The sequence below is a fragment of the Haliotis rufescens genome, unplaced genomic scaffold (assembly GCF_023055435.1).
Source record: "Haliotis rufescens isolate VD_foot unplaced genomic scaffold, xgHalRufe1.0.p SCAF_37, whole genome shotgun sequence".
NCBI lineage: Eukaryota > Metazoa > Mollusca > Gastropoda > Lepetellida > Haliotidae > Haliotis > Haliotis rufescens.
In genome coordinates this window covers 2,294,617-2,306,395 of record NW_025964079.1, presented here as the reverse complement: position 1 = coordinate 2,306,395, position 11,779 = coordinate 2,294,617, and the positions used below count along the sequence as shown (strand labels likewise).

General features: G+C 41.8%; 1 protein-coding gene across 1 annotated transcript; it reads right to left on the bottom strand.

Moving 5' to 3' along the window:
- Nucleotides 1-73: 73 nt before the first annotated feature.
- Nucleotides 74-7,059, bottom strand: LOC124140413. Its single transcript, XM_046507959.2, has 4 exons — nucleotides 6,977-7,059; nucleotides 3,699-3,824; nucleotides 1,568-1,675; nucleotides 74-249 (listed from the first exon to the last, which is right to left on the bottom strand). Exons 1-4 carry the CDS (start codon nucleotides 7,030-7,032, stop codon nucleotides 168-170), a joined length of 372 nt encoding a protein of 123 aa, XP_046363915.1. The 5' UTR covers nucleotides 7,033-7,059; the 3' UTR covers nucleotides 74-167.
- Between the last annotated feature and the right edge of the window lie 4,720 nt (nucleotides 7,060-11,779).

Below are 11,779 nucleotides of genomic sequence, written 5' to 3'. Positions count from 1 at the left end.
CCGGATCTTCACGGGTGTTATCAGAGATGACTAACCTTCAAGTTGGTTCTATGAAAAAGAAACACATCCAGCATATGTAAAAAATCATTTATTACAAGATGAGTATATGCCAAGTTTAGTTACACAGCCCTGAGGCTCTTGAAAGACATTTGGAGTTTGTTTCTGGATCATTTCATGTGGGATGTCACCTCTGGACAGGATCTGTGTGTCTTGTGACCACCAGGTGTCTTGCGACTTCTCTGAACACCCCTGCAACATAAAGACAACCATAACATACTTAAGTCATTTGAAAAATTCATTTCAGTTTTAAACGTCCTTGCAAGCATTATTGCCATGGACTTCTGGCTGAGAAGTAGTTTGTTCAGGAAGAAGGGGGCGTCAGTACTGTGTGCGTGCGTGCGTGCGTGCGCGCTTTGTTCCTCCATGACTGCTTAAAACATACAGCTACTATGCCATCTTGTCCACACATTGCTTCATTATTATGCCTCAAAGTGAGATTGACCAATGAGAGAGCTGGGTCCACGTGCACAAAGCGATCTTAGTGCTGAGACTATCGTATGCCTATGTTAAAGTATGGGAGTTACCATTACCTTAGCGCTAAGATCGCTTTGTACAAGTGGGCCCAGAACTACTCACCCAAAATGAGCCCGTATGGTCAGTAAAAATTCAAGATGGTTGATACTGAGCTAATATGAGACTGCATACTGTCAGTAACAGCAATTTTGGATTTTCCAAATCCACAATATTTTTCTGCTTACCTAATATGTCGCCTATACGGCAACTAAAGACACCATCACTAATAATATCAGGCAATGGTAGGTTCGCGCAAACTTCATGCACATAGTGGGGCACATTTGAGGATATATATTCGACTATATCTCATTGTCAAAATAAGTGGAGAAGGAATGGACAAAAACAGGTATGAGCGGAGATGTTTTAAATACAGATGAGAGGGACTTCAGTGAATCGTCCATGGAAACGTCGTCTCATTCTTCCCTTGGTTTCGGAGAAGCCGCTTTGGGACATCTTTAGGAGTTATATTGATTAACGCGCTCTTATTGCCAGGAACAGGTAAGCATCTTTACAATCCACCGACGGGGCAAGGATTACCCAACAGAGGTGCCTGAAACCCATACCATCCCAAAACAACCAGCTCTCACACGCGAGTAAATTGTCAGTTTCCTCCTAACTGCAACCAATCGACACCTCTACGACTTCTCCATTCTACTCTGCTGGAATATTGCTGAATGCGGCGTTAAACAACAAACAAACAATATACGGTACACTGGTGACATGCAGGAGGAAACAACATCCCACCCACTCCTACCTCGGGTCCCCCCCCCCCCCCCCCCCCCCCCCCACACACACAAACACACACTGAAAACGGCGAAATCCCCCAAAGTCCATAATGAAGAAGGCTGAAGGGATTTTTCAAGAGTTATTTTCTTAAATCAACAGAAATCTAAACCACTTTTTCCATAAAAAAAATACCCGCTAACAATGGCAATCGTAAATCACAGAAAAACTAATCCTTTGGCCCAGGTGGGACTTTTTCAAATTTCCTTACATTTCTGTGTGGGCTTTGGTTTCTCTGTCGTGTTTTTTTGCTGCTTTCTTCGACTTTTTAGACCTGTTCTTTTTGCCGAATTTCTTCCCTCTGTAGGGGCTGAGGGACCTGGAAAGAAGACAGTTACAGGTTATGGCAGCCCGCTACAAATACAACCAATCTGAAAACTAACTCTTTCTAAAGGAATCCGAAGATCCGGGGTAGAATAAGTCTTCAGCAACCCATGCTTGCCGTAAAAGGCGACTATGCTTGTCGCAAGGGGCGACTAAAGGGATCGGGTAGTCATGCTCGCTGACTTGGTTGATGCATGTCATCGTATCCCAATTGAGTGGATCGATGCTCATGATGTCGATCACTGGATTGTCTGGTCCAGACTCGATTATTTACAGACCGCCGTCATATAGCTGAAATATTGCTGAGTGCGGCGTTAAACAACAAATAAACAAACGCACATCAATGTGGTATGGTTTCTTCTTGATCAAATGTGTAGGAAGGGTGTTTCATAATAAAAACAATGTAATAACATATTCCTATGCTTTGTTACTCTCATAATTGTATTTTCGCACATGGAGTCGACTTGTACGAAGACGAAGCCATCTGAGAAGGGCGTTCATGTTTCATGAGGAATCAAACCCGTACCAAAATCAAGCTAAGCACCTTAATCCCGATTTCGTTTTTAGGTTTGTCAGCACCATACCCGTGCTTGTGGGTTTCACCAATTAGGGGGTAAACATCTGAGACCTGAATGCATCACCTCGGGCTTTCATCTCACAACACTCGGCAGGATCTTTTTTTGCAAATCGTCTGAATAATCGCAGTTTAATATTACAACATCAGATAGGAAATATAATAGTCTACATCTTTGCGTAACTTTATAGTCGGAGTAAGATCCGGTGCCGCGCGAGCGCAATTCTCGCACAATCTTCACTTTTCAGAGCTTTGGAAAATGTGCGTCTGAAACAACTCTACATCATGCGGATTAAACTGACACGCTGTGATATGGCGGAATACTGTCCAAATCGGCGTTAACCCAAACTCACCAACTCACCAACTTTTCTTCCTTCGCTGTCTCAACGTTTCGGACACATAAGAACGGCTTTGTTTTTGTTTGTGTCTGTTTGTTTGTTTGTTTGTTTGTTTAACGTCGCACTCAGCAATATTCCAGTTATAACATGACGGCGGCCTGTAAATAAGCGAGACGATCCAGTGATTGATATCAAGAACAAATACATACTCCGACGGGGTGCGATGGCATGCTAAAAACCAAGTCACAGAGCCTGATCACTTGTCAATTACTGTCTCATTCCACTTGCACAAAGCGATCTTAAATCGATTTAAGACGACTTGAATTAAAGAGCGAAATCTTCAACGATCTACAGACGTCTGTAAAAGCGTATAACTAACTATAGCTGCGTGTACCAACAGCGGAACCTGTTGTGATGCATTCTCCCCTTACGAAAGTGGGCCCCGGTACTTTTCAGTATGCCGGTGTTCACTCAAACAGTGGGCCCTGACGGTCTTTCTCAAAATGCCCGTGTTTACTCAAAAAGTGGGCGCAGGAGGTCTTTCTCAAAATGCCCGTGTTTACTCAAAAAGTGGGCCTTGACGGTTTTTCTCAAAATGCCCGTGTTTACTCAAAAGTGGGCCCCCGTCTTTCTCAATATGCCGGTGTTTACTCAAAAAGTGGGCCACGGTCTTTCTCAAAATGCCGGTGTTTACTCAAAAAGTGGGCCACGGTCTTTCTCAAAATGCCGGTGTTAACTCAAAAGTGGGCCCCGGTCTTTCTCAATATACCGGGGTATACTAAAAAAGTGGGCCCCCGTCTTTCACAATATGCCGGTGTTTACTCAAAAGTGGGCCATTGTCTTTCTCAGTATGCCGATGTTTACTAAAAAAGTGGGCCACAGTCTTTCTCAATATGGTGTTGACTCAAAAACTTCGACATAGTTTCGATTGCCCCAGATACAACAATCCCTCGGAGACCCATCTTCCCTCATCTGTCGTCAGCTAGCGAAACAAATACACGTGGCTGGTATAGCTGGCCACAGGTACACATGTGCTCCCGGAAGGTTTCGTTTTCGCATGTTTCAGGTGGTTTTAATACGTGTACGGAACTCAAGCCAGTCTGTACCTTCTCTCCACCGACTCGGGACTACTGAAGCCGTCTTCCCTCATTCTCCGCCGGTACCGCCTCCTCCACGAGTCCTCTTTACGAGTACGGGCCCGACTGCGGTCGTACACGTAGTCTTCGTAGTCGCTGTAACAAGACGTACGTGACGTAGTGAGTGGAGAAAACTCAGGTAAAGATTAACTTCCATACAAACCCTATACCTCTGTTTCTCGATGTCCTAAATATTATTCAAGACCTTGCTCCAGCATAATTACATCGTCTTTATGTAATAAAGATAATGGCTTATATATAATTATTCCAACCCACACTCCTTCTTGTCAACATTTCCGTCCCCCTTTTTAGCTCACCTGACTAAAGTTAGCGTATATCGGGCGCGTTATCCGTCGTTCATCCCTCTGAGCGGAAGCTTGAATGATCCAAACGAATGAAATGTCACTTAAGCGCATTTCTCGTACATATAAATACGCGATTAGAAGATTTTGAATTTAGACCATTGAGGCTGAAACTTTTCATTAAGAATTTGCATCTACACAGAATTCAGATATATCAGATTTTAAACATAAACGAGACGGTGGCCATACATATATGGGTTTGTTTTAAATGTAATATTTGCACATTACTAATCATTATGGAACTTCATATGCAACATAGCGTTTGATTATTTGTTTTTGTTTTGTTTGTTGTTTAACGCCGCACTCAGCAATATTCCAGCTGGCGGCTGTCTGTAAATAATCGAGTGTAGACCAAACAATCAAGTGATTGACATCATGAGCATCGATCCACGCAATTGGGATACGATGATATGCATCAACCAAGTCAGCGAGCCTGACCACCCGATCCCTTTAGTCGCCTCTTACGACAAGCATATTCACTTTTTACGGCAAGTATGGGTTGCTGAAGACCAACTCTACCCGGATCTTCGCAGCGTGTGGTATTGGTATTTGGTATAACACACGATTTTAGCATGTTTTGATTCATGATCTGTCTGCGTCCGTTCACCTTTGCGTACCCCGTTATTGCGTTTTAGGGGTTTTAGACATCTCTAAAACTAGAAGGCCTGTGAAGCTTAAACTTTGTATGAATGACCGGAGCTGTTGTCTCTAATAAAGCGATCTGCCATTATTTCTTCATAACAGGTGAAGGGGCACGGGTGGCCCAATCGTCTAAGGCGCCGCCATTCGCTGTGCAGAGTTGCGTCCCTTGGGCACGCCAGAAACCTATGATTGTGGGTTCGAATCCCGGTTCGCCCCGATCATGTTTCTATGTTTGTCAGCACCATACCCGTGCTCGTGGGTTTCACCGAAGTGGTAAACGTCTGAGACCTGCATCACTTAGGGCTTTCGTCCCACATTAAGCTGACACGCCGCGATATAACTGGAATACTGTTAAAAGCGGCGTTAAACCCAACTAACTCACTCACTCACTCACTCATAACAGGTGAGGTTCAGGGGCAAATTTATGTTCACTGCGTGTCATGGGAACTCACTCTGTCTCCGCTTTACAAAATCCTGGATTCGCCTTTGAACGTGCTCCCAACATCTTCATATCATTTTACTGAGTTTAGAATGGAGTAGGTGGGAGACCGAAATAACAAATAATTAAATATCCGACCTCCCTTTCCATTTGAAAAAGTAAGCAGTGTGAAACAAGAAATGTATCAGTTAGTATCACGTCGTATCAATAGACGGATTTCCATAGCAGCTTCGCTGGGATTTCCCGGGTTTCCCCGTCCCTCTCTCCAGTCTTTAATGTATATGCGCGAGTAATGTTTTCGTCGTGTATGCGCAAAGAGTATAAAGGGTTCAGATTAGTCTGTCATACAGATTCTGATACAAATATATCCAATACAACCCTTGCAAGTCTGTCATGTTTGGCAAGTCTCGATCATTGCAGTATCAGGAATGAATAGAGTCTCTGGGCTCTTTTTTAAATTTTTTTTATTAAGATAATTTAACAACTGTTTTTTTCTGTAAGATATGTCTATTTCAGAGACTAGATGTTAGTCTAGGGTCAGATGGGAACACTGCAATACTCTACATGTACCCCGTTGGAAACTTTCCACCCGTGAAGATTCCGGGGTAGAATAGGTCTTCAGCAACCCATGCTTGCCGTAAAAGGCGACTATGCTTGTCGTAAAAGGCGACTAACGGGATCGGGTGGTCAGACTCGCTGACTTGGTTGATACATGTCATCGATCCCAATTGCGCGGATCGATGCTCATGATGTCAATCACTGGATTGTCTGGTCCAGACTCGATTATTTACAGACAGCCGTGATATAGCTGGAATATTGCTGAGTGCGGCGTTAAACAACAAACAAACAAACAACGTTGGAAACTTAATCTTATTACGAATAGAGAAATACGTTTATAATATAAAGTCTTTGCTGATTTGGGCTTTGTAAATATTGGGTGAAGAATAATGTGAAGAAAATAACATTGATAACATGTCCTTACTTCCGAGCTAACAATGGGGAGGTTGTAACATTTACTGTTTCGACTCATCCGTTATGATGCATTTTAGAGACAAAAGAACATTATCATTAAATTAAGTGACGTCATTCCGTGCCATAATGCAACTCAACCCCCCAAAACGTAAAAACGTTCGTTCCGTTCTGATTGATGGGAATGTCCCCATAGTTGTGGTTAAACATATATATATTTTTTCAATTTTAAACTTTTTTCTGCAGCTATAATACTGTACCCCACGAATTGTGATGCTAGTATTTACTAACTCACCAGGGCCCACTTGCACAAAGCGATCTTAGCACTACAACTGTTGTAAGCCTATGTTAAAGTATGGGAGTTACGATCATCTTAGCGCTAAGATCGCTTTGTGCAAGTGGGCCCAGGGTGCCGTTGTACAAAACAACCTTAGCGCTACGACTGTCGTAAGTCTATGTTATAGTATGGGTGTTACGATCACCTTAGCGCTAAGATCGCTTTGTACAACGGCACCCTGATCTTTATTGATAAGGGCCCCTAAATAAGCAATTCATATTTCGAACAATTTATTTTGCTATGTTTTGTTTTCCTAAATTACGAAGTTTGGCAGATCATTCGCATACGTATACTTATACAACTTGCATACAAATGTGATGAAATATAGAGTTGACAGTTTTCTTTGAAGGTCCCTGTCTACCTTTGGTGAAGATAACCGGCTTCGTAAACTTTACATTTTAATCTGCTTTGTCCTAAATGTGAAATGAAATCGCCTGATATCAAGACAACACACATTCTGACAAGAAAACTAACGAAGGATAATGCAAATCTACATTACCTTTCATCTGTGGCAAAGGTGCTAACGCTTTCGTGACTGCTTGATGGGGAAGCCATAGTTGTTATGAGGTGTAGTGATGCCGACGCAGTATTGTGACGTCATAACGTTATTACGTAGTTGTATACAATTACGTCACGCTCCTCCCGTCAAACGAAGTTGTTCATGCGCATACGTGTACGGATGGGAGAACGGTTTTCAGACTTGTAATTTGTTATTCATCGCGAATGGAACGTTTTCACTTTTCACATTCTATACTGTGTGGCCTTTATAAGTTCCCTATTTAATATGCAATGTCCATACATTTTTTCTTCGGTATGAGGTTATTTGTAACATATTTACTGTATTCCAGTGTAGAACGTTCACCGGTGTTAAAGTTTGTGTGTGTGTGTCTACGACTATATTGTATCTGATCCTGTTGATGAGCGCTATTGCCATAACAATCTATGTTTACCAGTATCTATGTTTTACCAGTATCTATGTTTTACCAGTATCTATGTTTTACCAGCATCCCTGGTGTGCTTACAACCGAAATATATATAACTAGACTTGTATCATCACTTCTTTGCCAACGAATAACTCAAGGTGTCCTGGGTGCAGTTGTTCAAAGCTATCTTAGCGCTAAGGTGATCGTAACCCCCATACCTTACATAGACTTACGACAGTCGTAGCGCTAAAGTTGTTTTGTACAACGGCAACCTGTTGATGTAAACTGTGCATTTTTTAAAAGAGATTTTACAAAACAATTAAACTAATTATGTTCATTATTTAACCAGTAACGCTTTTCTATATTTTCCTTCATATTGGGAACTAACCTACCTTATATCATCATGAAGCAAGATCACTTCCCGAAGATATAGACCTTGAAATAACTTTAAAACTTTAAGTGAAACAAATAAAAGATTAGTTTTCCGTGTAAGATCTGAAACTGAAATCCGCATAAAATTTAACTGTTTTTGTCCAAAATACTTGTGGAGTCTATTTCAATACCTGTAATTAGAAATAAAATAGCATTTGGTGATTTTACATTATTTACTGGACTCTGCGTGTGTGTGTGTGTGCGTGCGTGCGTGTGTGCGTGCGTGTGTGTAGACCATTCTATTTATTGTACAATAATCATTTAGCTTATACCCTGTCAAATATGATTAGACCTTTTGCTCTCGATAAAAATGTCATATAAAGCGTGGAACTTATCAATCAAGATTTTAACAGTGATTTGACTAAGTTAGAAGGCAGGGCACAGAAAAGCCTAGTAGAGTTCAGTCCTAGAAAAAACCCAAAGTCTATGATATTTAGTCACAGTAACTTAGCCAAATTGCCCTATTTGATTTTCAATAATCAACACTTAGAAAAAGGATGTATACACACGAACATCTTGCATATTGTCCCATCATGTTAAGTGGACAAGTCGTGTACTTGGTATGACACAATTCATATCTAAAGTGGCATCTTCCATGGGAACACAAGAAATGCCTTGTTGAACCTGTACCAAATGTATAAAGGTCCTATTCTAGAATACGCATCTGAAGTTTGAGATGGTTGCTCGGTAGAATCTTCCAAACTTTGCTATTAAAGCTGGTTTATATTATGACACAGGGTGGTTACCTTAAGTTAAATATTCCAGCTGTATGGCGGCCATCCGATCCCCATTTTAGGCGAACCCTGCGACTATAGCTGTGGTTAATGGGCAACAAGATGGGTTTTTTTCTAAAAGAAATTGATAAAAACCCTGTTTTACTGATTTTTGGGGGCATATGCTTCGTAGGCATATATGCATATGTAGGAAAAAAGATATTGTGCCCTCTTCTTGCAGACAAGTATCCGGAGAATACTGTTCGTTATTTTTATTTATATAATTAAAAAAAAAATATTGAGCACGTGTTAATTTAAAAAAAAACATAAATGAGATCCTACGCATGTTTAAAAACGTACCGAGGGATTGGAAATCGGAGGTGACTGGCTGATTAGAACGTTCACCTGAAGCGATCTCCTATGCAGGCGTCCTCGGATCTTCACACGGAGTTAGTCCCGTGAAGAGCCGGGGTAGAATAGGTCTTCAGCAACCCCTGCTTGCCGTATTAGGCGCAAGCTTGTCGTAAGAGGCGACTAACGGGATCGGGCGGTCGATGCATGTCATCGAATCCCAAAGACTCGCTGACTTGGTTGATGCATGTCATCGATCACAATTGCGTGGATCGATGCTCATGATATCAATCCCTGGATTGTCTGGTCCAGACTCGATTATTTACAGACAGCCGTCATATAGCTGCAATATTGCTGAGTGCGGCGTTAAACAACAAACCAACAAACCAACCAATTGCGTGGATCGATGCTCATGATATCAATCACTGGATTGTCTGGTCCAGATTGCCGTTATATAGCTGAAATATTGCTGAGTTAATCAACAAACAAACACAGAAATCACACAGAGTTGTATCGAATAATGATCAGATTGAAAGTACACCCTGCTATGCAGTCAGAGCAAAAACATACACCATGATCACAGCTGCAAAAATCTGAATGGCCTTTCTTGACAGAATTCATTTCAATTCAATGCCATGAGAAAAGAATCATTTGAAATGTCGATCACGACAGTTTGAAAAGCCCGTTCGTCCAACAGCTTTCTATGAAACAAGGAAATGACCTACATACTAAAGGCCTCTGTGATTCACAACGTCTTGACTGGTAGCTTTGTCAACTAAACACCGGAAATATTTAATAGAAATACACTCACAATATTCTTCATCATATATACAGCCATTGCCGACGTGCTGAGAGACGGTATGCTCGCTATGGGGCGCCCTTCGTTGAGAATGCCAGGTATCTTTACACTCTTTGACACTCGTGATATTTATTTATCAAGAAATATTTTAGCAAAGACACAGGAACCTGGGATCTTAACCCCATTTCACCTTACCTCACCTTACAAATATTTTTTAAGTCAACAGAATCAGTAATTAATGGCGCTTGAAGTGATACGGCGCCATTAATTACTGATTCTGTTGACATTCTAAAGATATAACAGCGCTGTGCATTTTTACTGAGGTTTACGTCGCGTTCAAGATTAATGCACTAATGAATGTGTGTGTGTGTGTGTGTGCCCGTGTGTGTGCGCGTGCTTGTGCGTGTGCGTGTGGGTGCGTGATTGTGTGGCTGCTTGTACTTGTCCGGAATTTTGCTGTGCCGCACAGCTTAACATGCATACCCTACTCAGACTCCAAGCCGGTGAGTCCTTATTTTATTACCTCAATGCCGAACGCCAGGCAGGGTAACAACAAATACCATCTTTTATTACCTTTTGGTATGACGCGACCAGGGATCGAACCACAGACCTTCCGCTCTCCATGCAGACGCTCTGTCCACTAGACCACGGGAGCGGGTTACTGCCCTAAAGTTTTCGTTCGTCGTCTTTATTGCAATAAATTTATTGTGAGTGTATAGTGAAAAAAATATGTAGTGTAAAATAATGTATTCTGAATTTGAAAAATGAATAAATTTATAAGCATGTGGATTAATATCGACGGCGAAAATAGCAATATAGAAACAATAACATAAATAAACATAATAATCATGATGATATGAATACCGGAAGTATGAATGACACAGTCACTGATCTTATTCCTGCTAAAAAAAAGTACGAGTTTCCGTGCATGGGCTGGTGTAATCGCATATAGGATCATCTGACGGGTTGAACACTCCTACCAACTTTTATAACACTGAAGGATTACTCGGCAGTCGACACCAACGGTGGCGACATGGCCAGCATGGACTCCGAGACGATTGCCAAGGATTTCGATAATGCCCTGGCTTTCTTGAACAAACTTAGTGGGTGAGTTGTTTCCTTGTCTTAGAAACTGTGGTTGATTTAGTTGAGATACAATGATATTTATTTATGATGATAGGACGGGTGCAGAATGTGATGACGTCACACTCGTGTGGTATCGGGTTACTCCGTGCATTGGTTAGGAGTTTGGGATGGTCTGTGTCGTCCCTACAAGACTGTCGCCTTTGTTGATACACTATATATAGTTCCTTTAGACTGGGGAAACCCCAGGTATTATTGCTGACAATAACGCCTCTGTTCTGGCTCATGTGTTTTATTGACGGGAATAACTGGAGCGCATGTATTACGTTTCACAGCCTGACTGCAACATGGGAACACGGCAATCTCATTAAAATCATATCTTAGTTCTTGCTGTCGCAAAACAAATTTCAGATCTGATTTAATGAGATTTGGGAACACAGTTTTGTTTTGTTTTGTTTAAGTCACGCATAGATTTTGACTCAGTCCCTTACCATGAATGACTTCGTTCGGGTATGTGTTAGTCATATAGGAAGTACGTCGTTATTTTTTTTCAGAACAATCGCGGCTATTGAAGAATGAATTTCAGGCTCTCGCTCTGATTTTCGCTGCACTGTTTAGTATTAGGGGTTCCATGTGTGACTACCGGGGCGGTTCGGATTTTACGAGATAAATGGGTTGTATACCTGAAAAAATTCAGTTACAAATGACCGCCATTCGACTCGGTAACTGAAACTGTGAGCAGGGTCAATTATGGGGGTGGAATAGAGGGTGAGCCAAAAGATTATTTTTTTCGAACCCCCACCCCACTACCTTACACACACACACACACACACACACACACACACACACACACACACACACACACACACACACACACACACACACACACACACACACACAAAACTTTCGAGGTACTTATCGGGTGGGAATCATCGGGATGGTTCGAGTTTTGGTCGGCATCGCTAAGAGGTTGGAGGAAAGTACCTCGATCTGAGGACATC

Bases quoted from the DNA above. Each gene is read 5' to 3' on its own strand.
- LOC124140413 (XM_046507959.2), bottom strand. From the start codon at position 7,032: ATGGCTTCCCCATCAAGCAGTCACGAAAGCGTTAGCACCTTTGCCACA. The intron at 3,825-6,976 runs GTAATGTAGATT...GTCTTGTTACAG, and splicing joins ACCTTTGCCACAGATGAAAG to CGACTACGAAGACTACGTGT. The intron at 1,676-3,698 runs GTACAGACTGGC...TCTTCTTTCCAG, and splicing joins CCCGAGTCGGTGGAGAGAAG to GTCCCTCAGCCCCTACAGAG.